Source organism: Cydia strobilella, chromosome Z, assembly GCF_947568885.1.
Source record: "Cydia strobilella chromosome Z, ilCydStro3.1, whole genome shotgun sequence".
Taxonomy (NCBI): domain Eukaryota; kingdom Metazoa; phylum Arthropoda; class Insecta; order Lepidoptera; family Tortricidae; genus Cydia; species Cydia strobilella.
The window spans coordinates 3,278,008-3,295,804 of record NC_086068.1 but is presented as its reverse complement, the minus strand read 5'-3'; the positions used below and the strand labels follow the sequence as shown (position 1 = coordinate 3,295,804).

At 41.4% G+C, this 17,797-nt stretch overlaps 2 protein-coding genes across 2 annotated transcripts in view; one reads left to right on the top strand and one right to left on the bottom strand.

Moving 5' to 3' along the window:
• Positions 1-17,797, bottom strand: part of LOC134754577 (tyrosine-protein kinase Abl) — a 93,756-nt gene that overhangs the window by 26,466 nt on the left and 49,493 nt on the right. The window contains exons 9-10 of the mRNA XM_063690894.1: positions 17,520-17,796; positions 4,120-4,270 (exon numbers count right to left, since the gene is read on the bottom strand). Coding sequence (XP_063546964.1) covers positions 4,120-4,270; positions 17,520-17,796 — 428 coding nt within the window. The remainder of the gene's footprint in view (positions 1-4,119; positions 4,271-17,519; position 17,797) is intronic.
• LOC134754082 (uncharacterized) lies at positions 6,971-15,511 on the top strand. Its single transcript, XM_063690157.1, has 4 exons — positions 6,971-7,072; positions 11,314-11,465; positions 12,293-12,368; positions 14,790-15,511. Exons 1-4 carry the CDS (start codon positions 7,021-7,023, stop codon positions 14,987-14,989), a joined length of 480 nt encoding a protein of 159 aa, XP_063546227.1. The 5' UTR covers positions 6,971-7,020; the 3' UTR covers positions 14,990-15,511.

Sequence of the window (17,797 nt, the reverse complement as noted above, 5' to 3'; positions counted from 1 at the left end):
AGATGTCACGCTTGAGGTAAGAAAATGGAACCATAAAAATGTACCTATTATAGTATTTTTCAAACTCGAAGGGTAGGCTGAAACATGTCTAAAAGCAATTATAGGGTTGTGACAATGCAAATTAGAAGCGATTTTTTTACGATTCTCGATTAAATCTGAAAAAGCCATATAATCGATTATATTGGTGATGATTTGGACGCGACTAACGATTTGACACGAGCGGAATCGATTCAGACGATAAGTAGTTAAACTCTATTGATATTGAGTTCAGTTTTACATAATGAACCTCAACGATATTAAATCCTTTTATTTTTATTATATATTTTGGTTATAACGAGATATTCTCAGCTACGAAGATATGTATTTTTTGTCCTATTGGGATTGAAGTTGTTTTTGTTAAAAAAGGAATGGCCTGTAACGTCAATGGCATAAAATGAAAAAAAAAAAAAAAAAAAACAAATGTCACCCTATCCTTCGCGTTTCAAAGACTAATAATACTACGAATTTATTTATCAATTTTCTAACCACAATTAAACTTTATCCCTTTAAAACACCAAGCATTACAAAATGGCATAATGATTTGAAATCTTTTAGTGATTTAGGTTGTTAATATTGTTATGGTATTTGGTTTCTAGCGGTGTTTACGAAACACGGAAGGTAAACAGTCTAATTCCACGTTTGTTAGACAAAGCTAGGAGCCAGAAATCCGGAAACAATTCGTCGGGTTGCGAGTATACAAACAATAATGTTTTGCCGACCTTGACGAACTGGTTCCTAATGGACTTTTGGAGTAATCTAAATCTGAAAAAAAAAGAGGAAATAGGGAATTTTAATAACAAAACTTCCGTGAGACACAGACATATTCAATATATTAATAACGTGTCACTCACGTGTTTTAAGTCGAAAACGCTCGACATGTAAACGAGGGTAGTTTCTCGCCCCCCCTGCCGCCACCGGCGCCCGCGCCGAGTCATCGGGCGCGGAGGGCTGCGGCCCGCAGTCTGCGCCGGTCCGTCACCGTCGACGCAAGCTCCTGATGACGCTCCTCGGTACGGAGTGAAACATGTCGAGCGTTTTCGACTTAAGACACGGAAATAGGGAACATTACGCGAAACTGCGTAGGGGGCGCCAGGGCGCCACTACCACAGCCTGAGGGGTCTTATCGTGAAACAAGAAAATTTCTTTATCTAACATCTCTGTCACTTGCATATTCGAGCGATAAAGAGGCAGCGAATTTTCGGATTCGCGTTTCCCGGTAAGGTCCTCTGTAAGCAAACCGCCTTGATGCATCAATATCATATTTTATTATCTCTGAAAACTTGTCAAAAACCTGTTAAAGGTACAGTATGTATAAGTTACTCTATGGTTTACTAAAAAGGCTAGTCCTGCACTCTGGTGGCAGAACATTGCAGTAATATTACCTATTCGAAATTATGTTCTAGTAGGTATGTTCCAATTCTAGCATCGGAACTTCTTACTTCAAATATTTTATTAAATATTTGAGTAATAATTCCAAAGACGCTTTGTTTCTCGTCAGACATCATTAAAATGGAGTCGAAAAACATTTTTATTTTCAAATTGAATTTTCAATTTTTCAAAATATCAAACTAAGGCGCCACCTAAAGATGTCGATTTAGAATGTTGAAACTTCTTATGAAAACCTCTGAAAGTATATAAATTATTGATTGACGAAATGACCTGATTGTTCTAAATCTGTACGACACCAAGACTGCATGAGAAACTGACCAATAGAGACAGCGGGGGACACTCACCCTCGGTGATGCTGTTGTCCTGAAACATGTGCTCCAAGTCGTGGAAGTGGAAGGTGGGGCGGTCGGGGGCGTTCCACTGCCAGCAGCGGCGCATGAGCTCGTACACGGCCGGGGGGAAGCCGGGGGGACACTCCATGCGGTAGCCCTGGTAACAATGACAGCGGGGGACACTCACCCTCGGTGATGCTGTTGTCCTGAAACATGTGCTCCAAGTCGTGGTGGATCTTGTGGAAGGTGGGGCGGTCGGGGGCGTTCCACTGCCAGCAGCGGCGCATGAGCTCGTACACGGCCGGGGGGAAGCCGGGGGGACACTCCATGCGGTAGCCCTGGTAAAAATGACAGCGGGGGACACTCACCCTCGGTGATGCTGTTGTCCTGAAACATGTGCTCCAAGTCGTGGTGGATCTTGTGGAAGGTGGGGCGGTCGGGGGCGTTCCACTGCCAGCAGCGGCGCATGAGCTCGTACACGGCCGGGGGGAAGCCGGGGGGACACTCCATGCGGTAGCCCTGGTAAAAATGACAGCGGGGGACACTCACCCTCGGTGATGCTGTTGTCCTGAAACATGTGCTCCAAGTCGTGGTGGATCTTGTGGAAGGTGGGGCGGTCGGGGGCGTTCCACTGCCAGCAGCGGCGCATGAGCTCGTACACGGCCGGGGGGAAGCCGGGGGGACACTCCATGCGGTAGCCCTGGTAAAAATGACAGCGGGGGACACTCACCCTCGGTGATGCTGTTGTCCTGAAACATGTGCTCCAAGTCGTGGTGGATCTTGTGGAAGGTGGGGCGGTCGGGGGCGTTCCACTGCCAGCAGCGGCGCATGAGCTCGTACACGGCCGGGGGGAAGCCGGGGGGACACTCCATGCGGTAGCCCTGGTAACAATGACAGCGGGGGACACTCACCCTCGGTGATGCTGTTGTCCTGAAACATGTGCTCCAAGTCGTGGTGGATCTTGTGGAAGGTGGGGCGGTCGGGGGCGTTTCACTGCCAGCAGCGGCGCATGAGCTCGTACACGGCCGGGGGGAAGCCGGGGGGACACTCCATGCGGTAGCCCTGGTAAAAATGACAGCGGGGGACACTCACCCTCGGTGATGCTGTTGTCCTGAAACATGTGCTCCAAGTCGTGGTGGATCTTGTGGAAGGTGGGGCGGTCGGGGGCGTTCCACTGCCAGCAGCGGCGCATGAGCTCGTACACGGCCGGGGGGAAGCCGGGGGGACACTCCATGCGGTAGCCCTGGTAAAAATGACAGCGGGGGACACTCACCCTCGGTGATGCTGTTGTCCTGAAACATGTGCTCCAAGTCGTGGTGGATCTTGTGGAAGGTGGGGCGGTCGGGGGCGTTCCACTGCCAGCAGCGGCGCATGAGCTCGTACACGGCCGGGGGGAAGCCGGGGGGACACTCCATGCGGTAGCCCTGGTAACAATGACAGCGGGGGACACTCACCCTCGGTGATGCTGTTGTCCTGAAACATGTGCTCCAAGTCGTGGTGGATCTTGTGGAAGGTGGGGCGGTCGGGGGCGTTTCACTGCCAGCAGCGGCGCATGAGCTCGTACACGGCCGGGGGGAAGCCGGGGGGACACTCCATGCGGTAGCCCTGGTAAAAATGACAGCGGGGGACACTCACCCTCGGTGATGCTGTTGTCCTGAAACATGTGCTCCAAGTCGTGGTGGATCTTGTGGAAGGTGGGGCGGTCGGGGGCGTTCCACTGCCAGCAGCGGCGCATGAGCTCGTACACGGCCGGGGGGAAGCCGGGGGGACACTCCATGCGGTAGCCCTGGTAAAAATGACAGCGGGGGACACTCACCCTCGGTGATGCTGTTGTCCTGAAACATGTGCTCCAAGTCGTGGTGGATCTTGTGGAAGGTGGGGCGGTCGGGGGCGTTTCACTGCCAGCAGCGGCGCATGAGCTCGTACACGGCCGGGGGGAAGCCGGGGGGACACTCCATGCGGTAGCCCTGGTAAAAATGACAGCGGGGGACACTCACCCTCGGTGATGCTGTTGTCCTGAAACATGTGCTCCAAGTCGTGGTGGATCTTGTGGAAGGTGGGGCGGTCGGGGGCGTTCCACTGCCAGCAGCGGCGCATGAGCTCGTACACGGCCGGGGGGAAGCCGGGGGGACACTCCATGCGGTAGCCCTGGTAAAAATGACAGCGGGGGACACTCACCCTCGGTGATGCTGTTGTCCTGAAACATGTGCTCCAAGTCGTGGTGGATCTTGTGGAAGGTGGGGCGGTCGGGGGCGTTCCACTGCCAGCAGCGGCGCATGAGCTCGTACACGGCCGGGGGGAAGCCGGGGGGACACTCCATGCGGTAGCCCTGGTAAAAATGACAGCGGGGGACACTCACCCTCGGTGATGCTGTTGTCCTGAAACATGTGCTCCAAGTCGTGGTGGATCTTGTGGAAGGTGGGGCGGTCGGGGGCGTTCCACTGCCAGCAGCGGCGCATGAGCTCGTACACGGCCGGGGGGCAGCCGGGGGGACACTCCATGCGATAGCCCTGGAAGAGACATTAAAAACCTTTATATTGTAAATGTTTAATGTTTCTAAAGAAACATGCGCAAAGTTCACACGAGTATGACACTCGATCATATCAATATTTTGCTTTCGTCTATGTCTAGTTTACATAACGATTTCGTTTGTAAAAAGATCCGTTTTTCCGATGTACAGTATGTGGGAAGTCTAACATTAAAATAAAACAAAGTACTCTTTTATCAACTATTACAGATGAAAAAAACCGGACAAGTGCGAGTCGGAGTCGCCCACCGAGGGTTCCGTACTTTTTAGTATTTGTTGTTATAGCGGCAACAGAAATACATCATCTGTGAAAATGTCAACTGTCTAGCTATGATGGTTCATGACTTTCATGAGATACAGCCTGATGACAGACAGACGGACAGTGGAGTCTTAGTAATAGGGTCCCGTGTTTACTCTTTGAGTACGGAACCCTAACAAAGGTATTCCTCAAGGTCATCGTCAATCTATGTATAGTCCTAAGAATTCTGTAGGTACAGTCGCCATCAGATATATCGGAGCGGCCAAGGCGCTCAAAAATATCTGAACACGCCTCTATTGTGAAGGCGTTAGAGCGCGTTCAGATATTGTGAATACCTTGGTCGCTCTGATGTATCTGATGGCGACTGTACAAGAAAAAAATACAAAAAGGTGATGTTATAGGGTGGTCTTTTTTGAGACAATGTACTTAAATAATGATTAATGACAATAATGACTCGGCCGTTCAGTTAATAATAAAAACCATAGATGAAAACTTTACTGAGATTGGCTGAAACTGATATTTTACTGGCAAGGAGTTTTATTGACAACCGACATAGAAAGTCATCGAATGTCAACGATTTTAACAAGAAGAAAAGGTTTATTATAGGTTAAGGTTTAAAGATCTACTTCTAAATTTTATAATAGCTCTTTTACCTTCCGGGCCGTTCGGCTGTGGAATGCTTTACCAGTAGAATTAAGATTATCTAAATCTCTCCCCATATTCAAAAATCAGCTAAAACTATACTTTCTATCTCTGCCTTAAGTTGCCATTTTATATATTGTATATATGCTTGTATAAATATATATTATATATATGTATTGTATATTTATTTGTGTGTTAGGTTTTGTTTTAATACTTATATGTATAAGTAGTAATTGTAGTATGTGTGTTTGTTTTTAATAGTCTCCATATTTAGCTCTTTGCACTACCTGTTGTCTTTTGTACGAGTTCTACATTTCCTGCTACCAAAAGGTTGTCTGGAAGAGATCGCTTTCTAGCAATAAGACCGCCTGTTGTTACCTGGTTCTATTTTTTCTTTAAATATTTCTTTGTAGTTATACATGTATGTAAAATGTATAATATTGGTGCAATAAAGAATATTTACTTACTTACTATATGTGCCATTTTCAACCAAAAGGGTACTTATTGTCGCTTGTCAGTAAGGCGGTATTTCCATATAGCTTCAATTAGAAATCAACCTTATCGACAAGCGACAATGTGGTACCTTTTGGTTGAAAACGTCACATATATAGGAGTTACATCTAAAACCACATTTATTTAAGCTTCATCATATATATGCAAGTAATATTATAACGTAACAGTTATTTTCATGTAAACAGTAGGAATGTTTACATTTCCAGTATCCCGTAATATTGCAACAAAATACTTGTATTGTAAACTGCAGCGAGTACAGGATGGTCCAAAATTACGGGTTTACCGTTTAACAAAAACGGTTGGTAAGTTATTTTTTCATTTCTCATGCTCCGAAAGACGGTCATTGTTGTTCTAAAAGATGTGCAGAAAATGATACGTTTCTGCACTAGAGCATTTTACGTTCCAAGCAATGAGGATATAATAAGATAGAGCGGTACTGTCATAGTAAATTTTGTAACCACTTTAAATTCACTGCCATGTATCGACATACTTTAAAACTAAAAATGAAGATTTATAAAAATACGTTAAAATGTATTTAAATATGGATAAATGTTTTTTTTTATTTGCATTAATTATTTTTATATGATTTTGACCCATGTTCTTTCACTGGTATGCGTTAAAATTATAAATAACAAACGAAATAGTCAACGCCCTCTATACGAGAGTAGGCCAAAACTAGTGGCGCCATCTGATCGAGAGTCAAATTTTCGTGATTTTCGAAGCACGTTTTTTCCTAAGACTGTATCCATCTATTACGGAGTTATATCTATCTTTGGTTCCAAGTAAGCTTTTTTAATATTATTTTACGAGAAGCAATTGAAATTTAAGTTTAAATGGATTTGTTATACAATTTCTATTTTAATATTTAACTCCCCATTCCATAAATAACGATAATTTCGCCTAAATTGTTAATATTGTATACATAGTCATGTTTAAAAAAAACATGCATTTTACTTTCCTCGTATTTGAAATGAAAAGTAGAGCGTTTAACTCGGGTGAAAAGCATAATTTCACCCTCGGACTATTGGCGCTATCACTGCGTTCGAGCGCCAAACTACCTCGGCAGAAATGAATACCTTTGGTTAACAATCTACTATTGATCAGCTATGGAGTGGTGGGTGGTTAGACCGTTAAGTTAGTAAGAATGTAATTTTTAGTACCAAAACACAGCTAGTAGACTATTAAGTCTACTCGGCTCAAACTGTTCACCCTATAACAGCGAAGGAAAACAGACCGAGCGCATATATACTCGACCAGCGCACGCGCAGCGTCCAGACGGCGCATAGAATCGCGAGTAACGCACGCGTCCCGCCGGTGCCATGATCCTCGCAAAGGGCCTGTTATACTTGGTATTCGCTGTCGCCGTTTTCGGTGAGTTTCAACCGATTTTTTATACGGGTGGATTCAACTTTATTTTGTTGTTATACTGTCCAGCACAAACAACATGACACCTGGTCTTCCGGTTCGAACGCCATCTTGATAGTAGCCTCGTGATTAATTCCTTTGTTTTTTGCTCATTAATATTGTTTAAAGTGTAATATCGATAGTTCTATTATACAATAATCTAATGTGGTAGTGTGCAGTGAATGGAGAATTAATCTCAAAGCGTGTTTAACCACCATTTTGGAGTCAACGGCCGGTAGTCCAGGTGCTTCTCGTAAATCTAGCTATCGGTTTTACGAGACAACTACAACAACCACCGAACAGCGTCGTGCTCTAAGAGCATTTATTTTGTTCCTACCCTTTTACGTGACATTGGCTACGGGCAACACCGCCCTCAAGTCCATCAAGAAAAGAAAGAAAGAACATGACACCTATACAGATTTTTTAGACACACATAGGTAGATTGTAAGTAGCTGACACCATGGTATAGTATCTCTGAAGAGGAGTAATGTAATGCTGATAATAATGCCATCTCTGGGTTATGCTGGACATCTATTGCTCGGCCGTAGTGCCCTGCTGAGCTAAAAAGCGGTATCTCAATTGAAGATTGAATGCAAATAAGTACCTTAAATTTTAATCATAACGTTCCATTTCCAGTTCACTCGTTTTTGACATACCGCCTTTTAGCATAAGGAGGGCTGAGTGTGGCTAGATATCATTCTTGTGTGTAGATGGTAGAAAACGAAATATACCAAACAAATATCTAAGCAGGTAACTTAATCGTATTTAATTAAATCTAGAAGAATATTATTTTCATAAAAAATGTTTTGATAGTGTTACTAACCTTACGTTGCAAATGAACTAGGAAACAAATTTTTGAAACGTAAAAGTAGTTTTTTTTTTATATGTAGTGCAAACACCGTACAATGACAGATTGACGTATTATGACGAATAAAAAACCAAATGACGTTTGGTTTGACGGGAAATTTTGAAATTATTTCTAAGTTGGTTTTTAATATAAATTCCGTTTAAACATATTTTTGATCAGATTTATGTTAAGATATTAACTAACAGCGTTTCTTTGTATCACAACCAACCTTGTGAGTTGTGTTGAGTTGTGCTCTTACTCATTCAACCAAACCAACGCAGACAAGATGAAAAGCAATGGCGGCCGGGCCGCGCCGAATCTGTGTACCTTCTTGTATGTACATCGGTACAAGGACACGGTAAGTAAATTTTCGAGTATAACAGATATAGTGCTCCGGAACATTTATTTATTATTTCATCTTTATCAAAAGCAAAAGCAAAGCATATTTATGAAATTTTGGTGATGGAACATGGAACATTGTAACATTTCAAATAACAACCGTTGAACTAGCTTCTTAGTGCCCGTAAGGCCCGTCTTTAGATACACGTCGCTCTGATTATCATAACTAAGATACTGTTTTCCGTGGCTAGGTCTTAATCTGATAAATCAACTACAACCTGCCAAAATTGGAAAGACCTACATCTAATGACAAAATCCAACCGCAATACGTTTACCTTTGTCGACATTTTGCATGAATTATATCCTGATTAACTGATTTCTTGTTACCTAACATTAAATGTGACAATAGCACACCTTTAAAATGCATGCTCAAAACTTGTCCTGTTTCGCTATAAAATAATCTTTTTATAATTTTGATAACATCTTAACTGTAAATATATTTTCAGGTATTAAAAAGCTTCCAGGATAAAGTTGCGACACGGCAGGTATCGTGCTAGCTTCGATAAGTTTTTCGATTTTGTCAATGGCAATTTCAGTGAACTTAAAAAAGGAAAAATCTACCTATACGCTGTAACACCCAGATGACCGCACCACAAATTGTGGATAAAAAGCTGGAATGTTCTAAAAACTATGAAATATGCGACCAAAAATGGATGTAAATTAAATTACTACAAAGTTGGATCAAACTATCAATGAAGCTTTCCAAGTTATTTTGGGATCAAGAAGAAGAAATGAAATAGGTTGCCTCTGATTATTATTTAAAACATAATCAGGAAATAAATTGTTACATACTATATTTATGTATACCTACTCGCTGTTAAGATATTTTCACGCTGTATTTGCATTTGTGTTAGTTACTTGGAATAGAACGTATGTAAATAAGTAGGTACTTATAAATAATATATTGTACTTGATTCAACATAAGTTTTCATTTATTTATTCTGAAAAACTGATTTATGTAGTTTTCTAAGCATATACAATGGAATTTGGTACGACAAAGAAAATCCAATATTAAAATTGTTACTTGTAGGTAAAGAATAAGTATGTGTGTGTGTGTGTGTGTGTGTGTGTGTGTGTGTGTGTGTGTGTGTGTGTGTGTGTGTGTGTGTGTGTGTGTGTGTACATGTGTGCGTGTTTACTGCATATACAGTCTCATTAGTTGAGAGTAGGACCGCTAGGGGCAGCACTAGTAGAGACGTGAACGTGAAATATCCGAGAGTTTCTTATCTATTACAGTAATAACATATACTAATCTATGGCTGACACACCCATAGGCCGAACACACCACCGACCTGATGGACATAATGTAACATATAAACTAGAGAAATAAACACCTTTCTATTCTATTCTATTCTATTCTATTATACTGTCCAGTCAGCCAGGCGACAATAGGGATGATGACACATGTTTAAACAAAATCTAGTAACATAGATAGCAAATGAGCAATTTATCACAATAATGTATATTAAAATAATATATGGAAATAATACAAATATACAGGAATTGAAACTTTCAAGATTTAAGTAATTTTTAGAGTTCCGTACCCAAAGGGTAAAAACGGGACCCTATTACTAAGACTCTGCTGTCCGTCTGTCACCAGGCTGTATCTCGTGATCTGTGATAGCTAGACAGCTGAAATTTTCACAGATGATGTATTTCGGTTGTCGCTATAACAACAAATACTAAAAACAGAATAAAATAGAGATTTAAGTGGGGCTCCCATACAACAAACGTGATTTTTGACCGAAGTTAAGCAACGTCGGGCAGGGTCAGTACTTGGATGGGTGACCGTTTTTATAGTTAACGGAACCCTTCGTGTGTGAGTCCGACTCGCACTTGGCCGGTTTTTTTAACTTCCAAAAAGGAAAAAAGTAAAGATACCATTCGATTCCTTACATTTTATCAAAAAAACAGATTGTAAAACAACTATATACATAAACGCAATATTTCACCGACAAAAACGCAATTTTCTTGTTTTGTCCATACATTCAAAATGGGCTATGTGGTCAAGGTCACTGTCTTATCGTTTTGTTAGGAGCGTTTCGCGAGGGAAGTATGACTGTCGGACTTTGACTATCAGTTTTGACTTTTGTATCGCTTTAATGCAATGGGTTCCATATAGACATTTGATCCTAAAAATAAACCTGATCGATTGATACCATTAATGAAAATTTGTCATCTAGCCTATACAGGTATAAGCATATTTTTATTAATTATTTTACTGAGATACTTTTACTAAAATAATATTGATAGGTCAGTATAACGTAAATGAACATTTTTACATGAAATAGTTAGAGCCAGATATTATAGTTTTATTTTTATTTTTAGTTTTCAAGGTTTATTAATTATTACTTACAGCCAATTCAAAGTTTAGTTTAATTTGCCTTATGTGCGGCTACAATGATGATACTTACTTTTAGAAAAAAAATATGATAACTAAAAAATATATATATTAATATATATAGAAATCCCTTAAAGGGATACATAAGTTCGCCTTTGTACTGCCTATTTCTGTGCCATACATACAGTGTTCTGTGTTTTGTACAATAAAGAGTTTATACATACATACATACATACATACATAGAGTAACTTATACTAGAACGGTACTGTCATAGTAAATTTTGTAACCCCAGTAAATTCACTGCCATCTGTCGACACACTTTAAAACTAAAAATGAAGATTTATAAAAATACGATAAAATGTATTTAAATATGGATAAATGATTTTTTTTATTTGCATTAATTATTTTTATGATTTTGACCCATGTTCTTTCACTGATATGCGTTAAAATTGTTAAATAACAAACGAAACCGTCAACGCCATCTATACGACAGTAGGCCAAAGCTAGTAGCGCCCTCTGAACGAGAATCAAATTTTCTTGATTTTCGAGGCACGTTTTTTCCTTAGACTGTATCCATCTATTACGGAGTTATATCTATCTTTGATATCAATAATTTCCAGGAAAAAAGGAGCGACACAAGAAGCCCTTGGCAGCCAAGAAGGGCACCAAGCTAATACCGGCCACAGTGAAGGGTCTGCAATGCTACAACTGCTTGTCCTACGACCACAGGGGCTGCTGGGACCCCGACCATCCGGATAATGCCAACATTACGGTTAGTATTTCTCTCTCACTTTCTCTCCCCCCCCCCACTAAGAGCGTTTACACATTGTCCGATCCGATATCGGATGTCGGAAGGAAGTAAAATGTAGGATATGTGTTTATGCATTAAATAAATCATTATTACTAAAAAGGACCGGCCTCGCGCACCTCGGGTTCCGTACTTTTTAGTATTTGTTGTTATAGCGGCAAAAGAAATACATCATCTGTGAAAATTTCAACTGTCTAGCTATCACGGTTCATGAGATACAGCCTGGTGACAGACGGACAGACGGACAGCGGAGTCTTAGTAATAGGGTCCCGTTTTTACCCTTTGGGTACGGAACACTAAAAACGATAAATAACGCAAAAAACGCGAGCTTAAAGCCAATAACATTCCTGCAGCTGTTTTCGTCATAGGCGCCTTCCGACATCTGATATCGGAAGATAAATTCAGCCACGTCGGAGATTCGTCAGCTGTCGGACCGATTATATTTATTTGTGTGCGTATGTGTGCGCCCCCGCGGCCTGACTACGCGGATGTCAGATCCTACATCCGATATCGGACAATGTGAAAACGCTCTAATCCCTAACTCTAATCCTGTCTCTGCCACCTTCCCTGCTCATTCCTATGATATTATACCCGCCCTTGCCCCTCTCTTCACCTATCCCTTTGCACTCATTCTCTCCTCCTCTCCCTTCGCCTCACTCCCTTAAGTCTCCGTCTCCCTCTCCTATCTCTCTCTGTTCTCACTCTAGAACCGTTATTTTGGTACCGTGGATACAAATTGAACGGAAGTTATTTTAAACAGAAGCTTAAGCCGAAAAAACATTCGCTTTCAGGTACCTAACATTGACTGCTACATACCAGGCATGGCGTTTTTATGTCTGGTTATTACTGCGGAGTCAGCGAAACTAGGTAAGTACCCAAGTGAGAAACCGTGCTTATAGTTTTCAATATTCAAGATTAGAGGATCTCTTAAATTATAGTAGTATTTATTTAGCAGATGTCATGCCATAGGATCAAAGTACACAAATTGCAGGGACACTCTTATTCCACGTACGCAACGTATGCAATGCATTATTACATTTATTTGTGACAATCTGAACCCTGAAAGATTTGCCGCACTGGATGCGTTCTGCGGTCAGCGGTCAGGTCAAACCCGCATTATGTATTAACAACATTGACAGCAACCTTTAAAGTTGATGTTTTATTTATTTATTATAAACTGATCGGCGATTGGCCCTAGTCACACCTGATGGAAAGTGAAGACAGGGCCTAAGATGGAGCTCACCGGTTCAGTAACAGCCTATTCACTCTTGTTTTAAAGAGATCAGGATCAGGGAATACAGATGGCGGGAGCGCATTCCATTCCTTAGCCGTCCGTACCATGTGGAATGGAATGTGGACCACGAACGGGTGCATTCGCTCCCCGCGCCTGGATGTCCGATGATGGAAAGGGGAAGGTGGGATCAGGTCGTGCAGTTCCTGTGCGCACTCCCCGGAATGTATCCGATAGAACACCGATAGGCAAGCGACTCGACGGTGATGCTCAAGGCTCTGTATCCTTGACTTGACAGATGGGTCATCGCCAAAGAGTCTATGAGCCCGGCGCTCTATTGAGTCCAGGGCCGCCAGCTGATATTTGGCGGAACCGTCCCATAGATGGGAGCAGCATTCCATGCACGAGCCTGACCTGACCGCTGCCCGCAGAACGCATCCAGTGTGGCAAATCCTTGAAAGTTGTACGCTTAGAAACATACTCGTCATGCGTTGCGTTGCGTATGACACGTATGTTTCTAAGCATACAAATGGGGCATTTTCTATAAAATGGACCTTATTGTCGATGGCGCTTACGCCGCACAGCGTCGCGCGGCATTGTATTTATATCGGAGCATCGTTTATAATGGCGTAAGCGCCATCGACAATAAGGTCTCTTTTTATAGAAAATACCACAAATTTCAGGGTTCAGATGTCATAATGCATTGCATACCTGTCCCTGCCTTTATGGTTTGCGTTATAAAAATAAAAACTAATATTGTTAAAATTAGTTTCACTAAATCCTTGGGAAGAGGAAGACCTCCCGACACATGGTGGTCCAATATCAAGCGGGAGATGAAAGCCCAGAACCTTACCCCTATGACAACCCAGGATAGAGCGTCCTGGCGCCGCCGTACAAGGAGGCCCGACCCCAGATAGAACTGGGACTAAGGGAAGGAGGAAGATTGTTAAAATTAGTTTCCCTTTATCTGTCACTTTTCTGTGCGGGATTAGCTTGGTCCGGTTCTACCTTAACTACCCAAACATTCTTTTTAATAACCAGGATATAAAAACGGACATAAAATGGCATTTTAAGTTTTATGAACAAGGGGGTTAATAGTAGAGAGCGCCAATAGTCCGAGACTGAAATGGTGCCTTTTATCCGAGTTAAACACTCTACTTTTCATTTTGAATACACACGGCTAAGTATAAACTTCAATAGTATTTCTTGGGTACTTTCAAATAACAATTTAGGTAAAAAATATCGTTATTTATGGAACGGGGAGTTTTTATATCAAAAATCCATTCAAAACCAAGATTTTAATTGCTTATCGTAAAAAAAAAGAAAAAACGTATGAACTTAGAAAGTACAGTGCTCTAGAGCAGAAATGTATCATTTTCTGCACACTTTTTAGAACAACATCGACCCACTTTCAGAGCATGAGAAATGAAATAGTTATTTACGATACAAGTGTGGAAAAGAGGAAATTCGAAACGAGTGGCGATAAATAAAAACACGATCGCACGGAGTGTTTTAAATCGACACGAGTTGCGAATTACCTATTCGCACGTGTATCGTAGTACAACGTTTTACAGTACATATGGCCCTTTAAACTTTCGACATATGCACGAAAAGTGCTCTTTTACGCACTAGTGCGAGAAAGTAGCACCATATGTACTTTTTTTTTTAATAGCCTAATTTAGTGTCCCACTGCTGGGCAAAGGCCTCCCCTCGTTTCCTCCACTCGACCCTGTCGTTTGTAGTGTCCCGCCAATCCGGATAAAATGCGTCCAAGTCGTCCCGCCATCTCCTTTTCGGCCTGCCTGCACCCCGGCCAGCACCATCTATGGTGTTCCGTGGGTCCCACTCAGTAACCATTTTGGCCCACCTTTCAGGGTGCATGCGGCAGACATGCCCAGCCCAGTCCCACTTAAGCTTAGCGGTCTGGACACCTACATCTACAACTCGAGTTCTGCAGCGCAGTTCCGTGTTTCTGATTCTATCAGTTCTGCGAACACCTAGTATACTGCGCTCCATGTACCATGTACTGTAAAGTTTATTTTATATCTTATTTCCAGTGGAGACCGGCGCAGAAATCGGCCCAGTCCGGGCCCGAACCTGCGTCCCCGCGAAAGACTTCAGCAAGAACTCGGTCTCGCACTCAATGTGCAACAAACTGGGTAAGGAGCTTTCGGCCTCGGAGATATTCTCCAGGATCTCGGTCACTAGGCCTCGGTGTTCGTTGTGTAACAAACATTTATGTGCCTCTATTTGCTAGGCTGTCATGTAAAAATTAAAAATATAATTTAAATTGCATAATGCTCCTAGTAGGTGTTTTTGTGACTAGAAATTATAAAATTTGATCGATGTGATTTGTAGCAGTCAGTAAAATATATAAAAACACGTTTAAATTTAAAATTAGGAGCAAAGTCGTGTATTTACAGCCTCAAGGTCAGAGGAACCTATTATATCCCCGTGATAATTTCGAGTAAGAATTCTGTCACGCACTCAATACGCATCAAACTGGGCAAAGAACTTTCGGCCAGTAGAAAAGGGAGTGTAAAAGGAGAAAAAGTTGTATTTTTATGACTTGAGAATTTTTACATATTTTAATTAAGAACAACAGACATGACCGGTGATGCGAGGAAATAGTCTTAAAAGACTATTTAAATACCAATACGCTTAGCATATTATAATTTATAACCTCTAGTATAAAAAGATACTACTACCTACTGTATTATGTAATTATTATGTCAAAATTTCCATCTTTTAAATGAGGGCTACCGCGTTTAATTGCGCCGCTAGGTCTTTCGAAATGTCAAATGCATAGAAGTTTTGGGGGATTCAAGTTTTTTTTTATAGGGAATTTTCACTCCTTATTCATAATTGTGGTAAATAATTTTCCATCTTTGATTAACCATGGTAAACAATAGATATAGCTTAATAAATATTAGTGGTTTAAAAAAAGTGCCAACTAAAATATATGCAAAATTAAACAGGTTGAAAAAATGGCACATTTAGACGTTAAAATACCTTTGTGTATTAGAACGTATTGATTTTATAAATATAAGCATAGAAGAATTTTGAGATCTGTTTTCTGGACCTACATCTACAGTGGCGCCAACTGGTAAGCACAAAAACGGTAGCCCTCATTATGATGTGTCAAGCACTGTCACCCGAAATTTAGAGTAAAAAACCTTCAAACTAGATAGTTTAGTTCTAATAAAAGTTATTGTGAAGATACTGTAGATACATTATGTTTAACTAAAATAAAGTTACCTTTGAGCATAATACCTTTCGTTTTCTTTGAACCAAAGATAGATATAACTCCGTAATAGATGGATACAGTCTAAGGAAAAAACTTGCCTCGAAAATCAAGAAAATTTGATTCTCGTTCAGAGGGCGCTACTAGTTTTGGCCTACAGTCGTATAGATGGAATTGACGGTTTCGTTTGTTATTTAACAATTTTAACGCATATCAGTGAAAGAACATGGGTCAAAATCATAAAAATAATTAATGCAAATAAAAAAATCATTTATCTATATTTAAATACATTCTATCGTATTTTTATAAATCTTCATTTTTAGTTTTAAAGTGTGTCGAGAGATGGCAGTGAATTTACAGGGGTTACAAAATTTACTATGACAGTACCGCTCTAGTATAAGTTACTCTATGCTTTGAACGCATTTACTTTGTTAGCAGTATCAGGTTATCTAAGTATGATTTTTTTAATCAAAATAGATAAGCACCAGTTTGTTGAAAGGTACGGCAAAGTTAAATATAAATCTAGGTCATTGTTTACTAATCTAGGTAACCTAATGGCAGCACAGTTGACGGAAATAGTGTTACGTTTACAAACTTCGTGACTAACTACTGCAATATTTAGCATTACCTAGCTAGTTTATTGAAGGAGCCGATGACGTTGACCGAGTTACTGTTTGAATGAAATGTTTTATATTTGTAGTGTTTGGAAAGGTTTACTAATAATGTATTGCCAAAAATCGTTTCCCAAAGTATTACTTCCCAAACTATTTTACGCAAATTATCATTTGGCAAATTTTCATAATCCAACCTAACCTAACCCAACCTTGTATGTGATTTTCATTTCCCAACTATGGGGTTGCGAAATGAAATGGTTGCGAAATAAAAACTTGCTAAAATTTCATTTGGGAAATGAAACTGATGCCATAAGTTTGTTGGGAAGTGAAATTTGGCGAAAAATATTTTGGCTAAACGGTGGTATCCCGTTTGGAAAAGGAAAAAGGCGAGGTGAGACAAGTACATAACGATACAATTTTATATTCCTTGTATAGACATATAAGGCCAAAGCCCAAATATCAGATTCGGTATGAAAGGTGTAATAAGCCAGGCCTTCAGGCCCACCACCACAGGCAGCGGCGGGGGCGGTGTATACAATTCAACGGCAGTCCAGTTAATAAATTAGACTGGCAGGCGTGGCTCACTCCGCGATTTCGTCGCGTCGCTACAAGTAAATGCAGCCCACACCATTTTTGGTGTCTAGCCATAGTAATTGCCGCGCACCGCTACGGAACGGACGCCTGTTCGCGCTTGCGCCACCTAGCGGTCATATCTGTCGTAATAGACGCGTTATTAGAGTGAACCTTCTGTACCTAGTAATATTATTTATTCTGTGACTATAGTTATATCATACATGTACTAACCTTCACAAGCATATGATATACATCCGCCAAAGAGATACGGTGACACTTCATACGTCGCAATCTGAAGATGATGAAATGCAGGCCTTACAAAGCGGCCCTATTTATGGGTAATAAATAGTACTTACCTTCTCAAGCATATGATAGACATCAGCCAAATCCACTCCAGGATACGGTGACATTCCATAAGTGGCTATCTCCCACAGTAGAATACCGAAGGCCCAGACGTCAGATTTGGTACTAAATGTGTTATAAGCCAGGCCTTCAGGCGCCGTCCATTTGATGGGGAACTTGGCGCCGGCGTGGGCGGTGTAAGTGTCGTCTCGCATGAGACGGGCGAGGCCGAAGTCGGCCACTTTTACGAGGTGGCTCTCCCCTACTAGGCAGTTGCGGGCCGCGAGGTCCC

Bases quoted from the DNA above. Each gene is read 5' to 3' on its own strand.
- LOC134754082 (XM_063690157.1), top strand. From the start codon at position 7,021: ATGATCCTCGCAAAGGGCCTGTTATACTTGGTATTCGCTGTCGCCGTT. The intron at 7,073-11,313 runs GTGAGTTTCAAC...AATAATTTCCAG, and splicing joins ATTCGCTGTCGCCGTTTTCG to GAAAAAAGGAGCGACACAAG. The intron at 12,369-14,789 runs GTAAGTACCCAA...TCTTATTTCCAG, and splicing joins TGCGGAGTCAGCGAAACTAG to TGGAGACCGGCGCAGAAATC.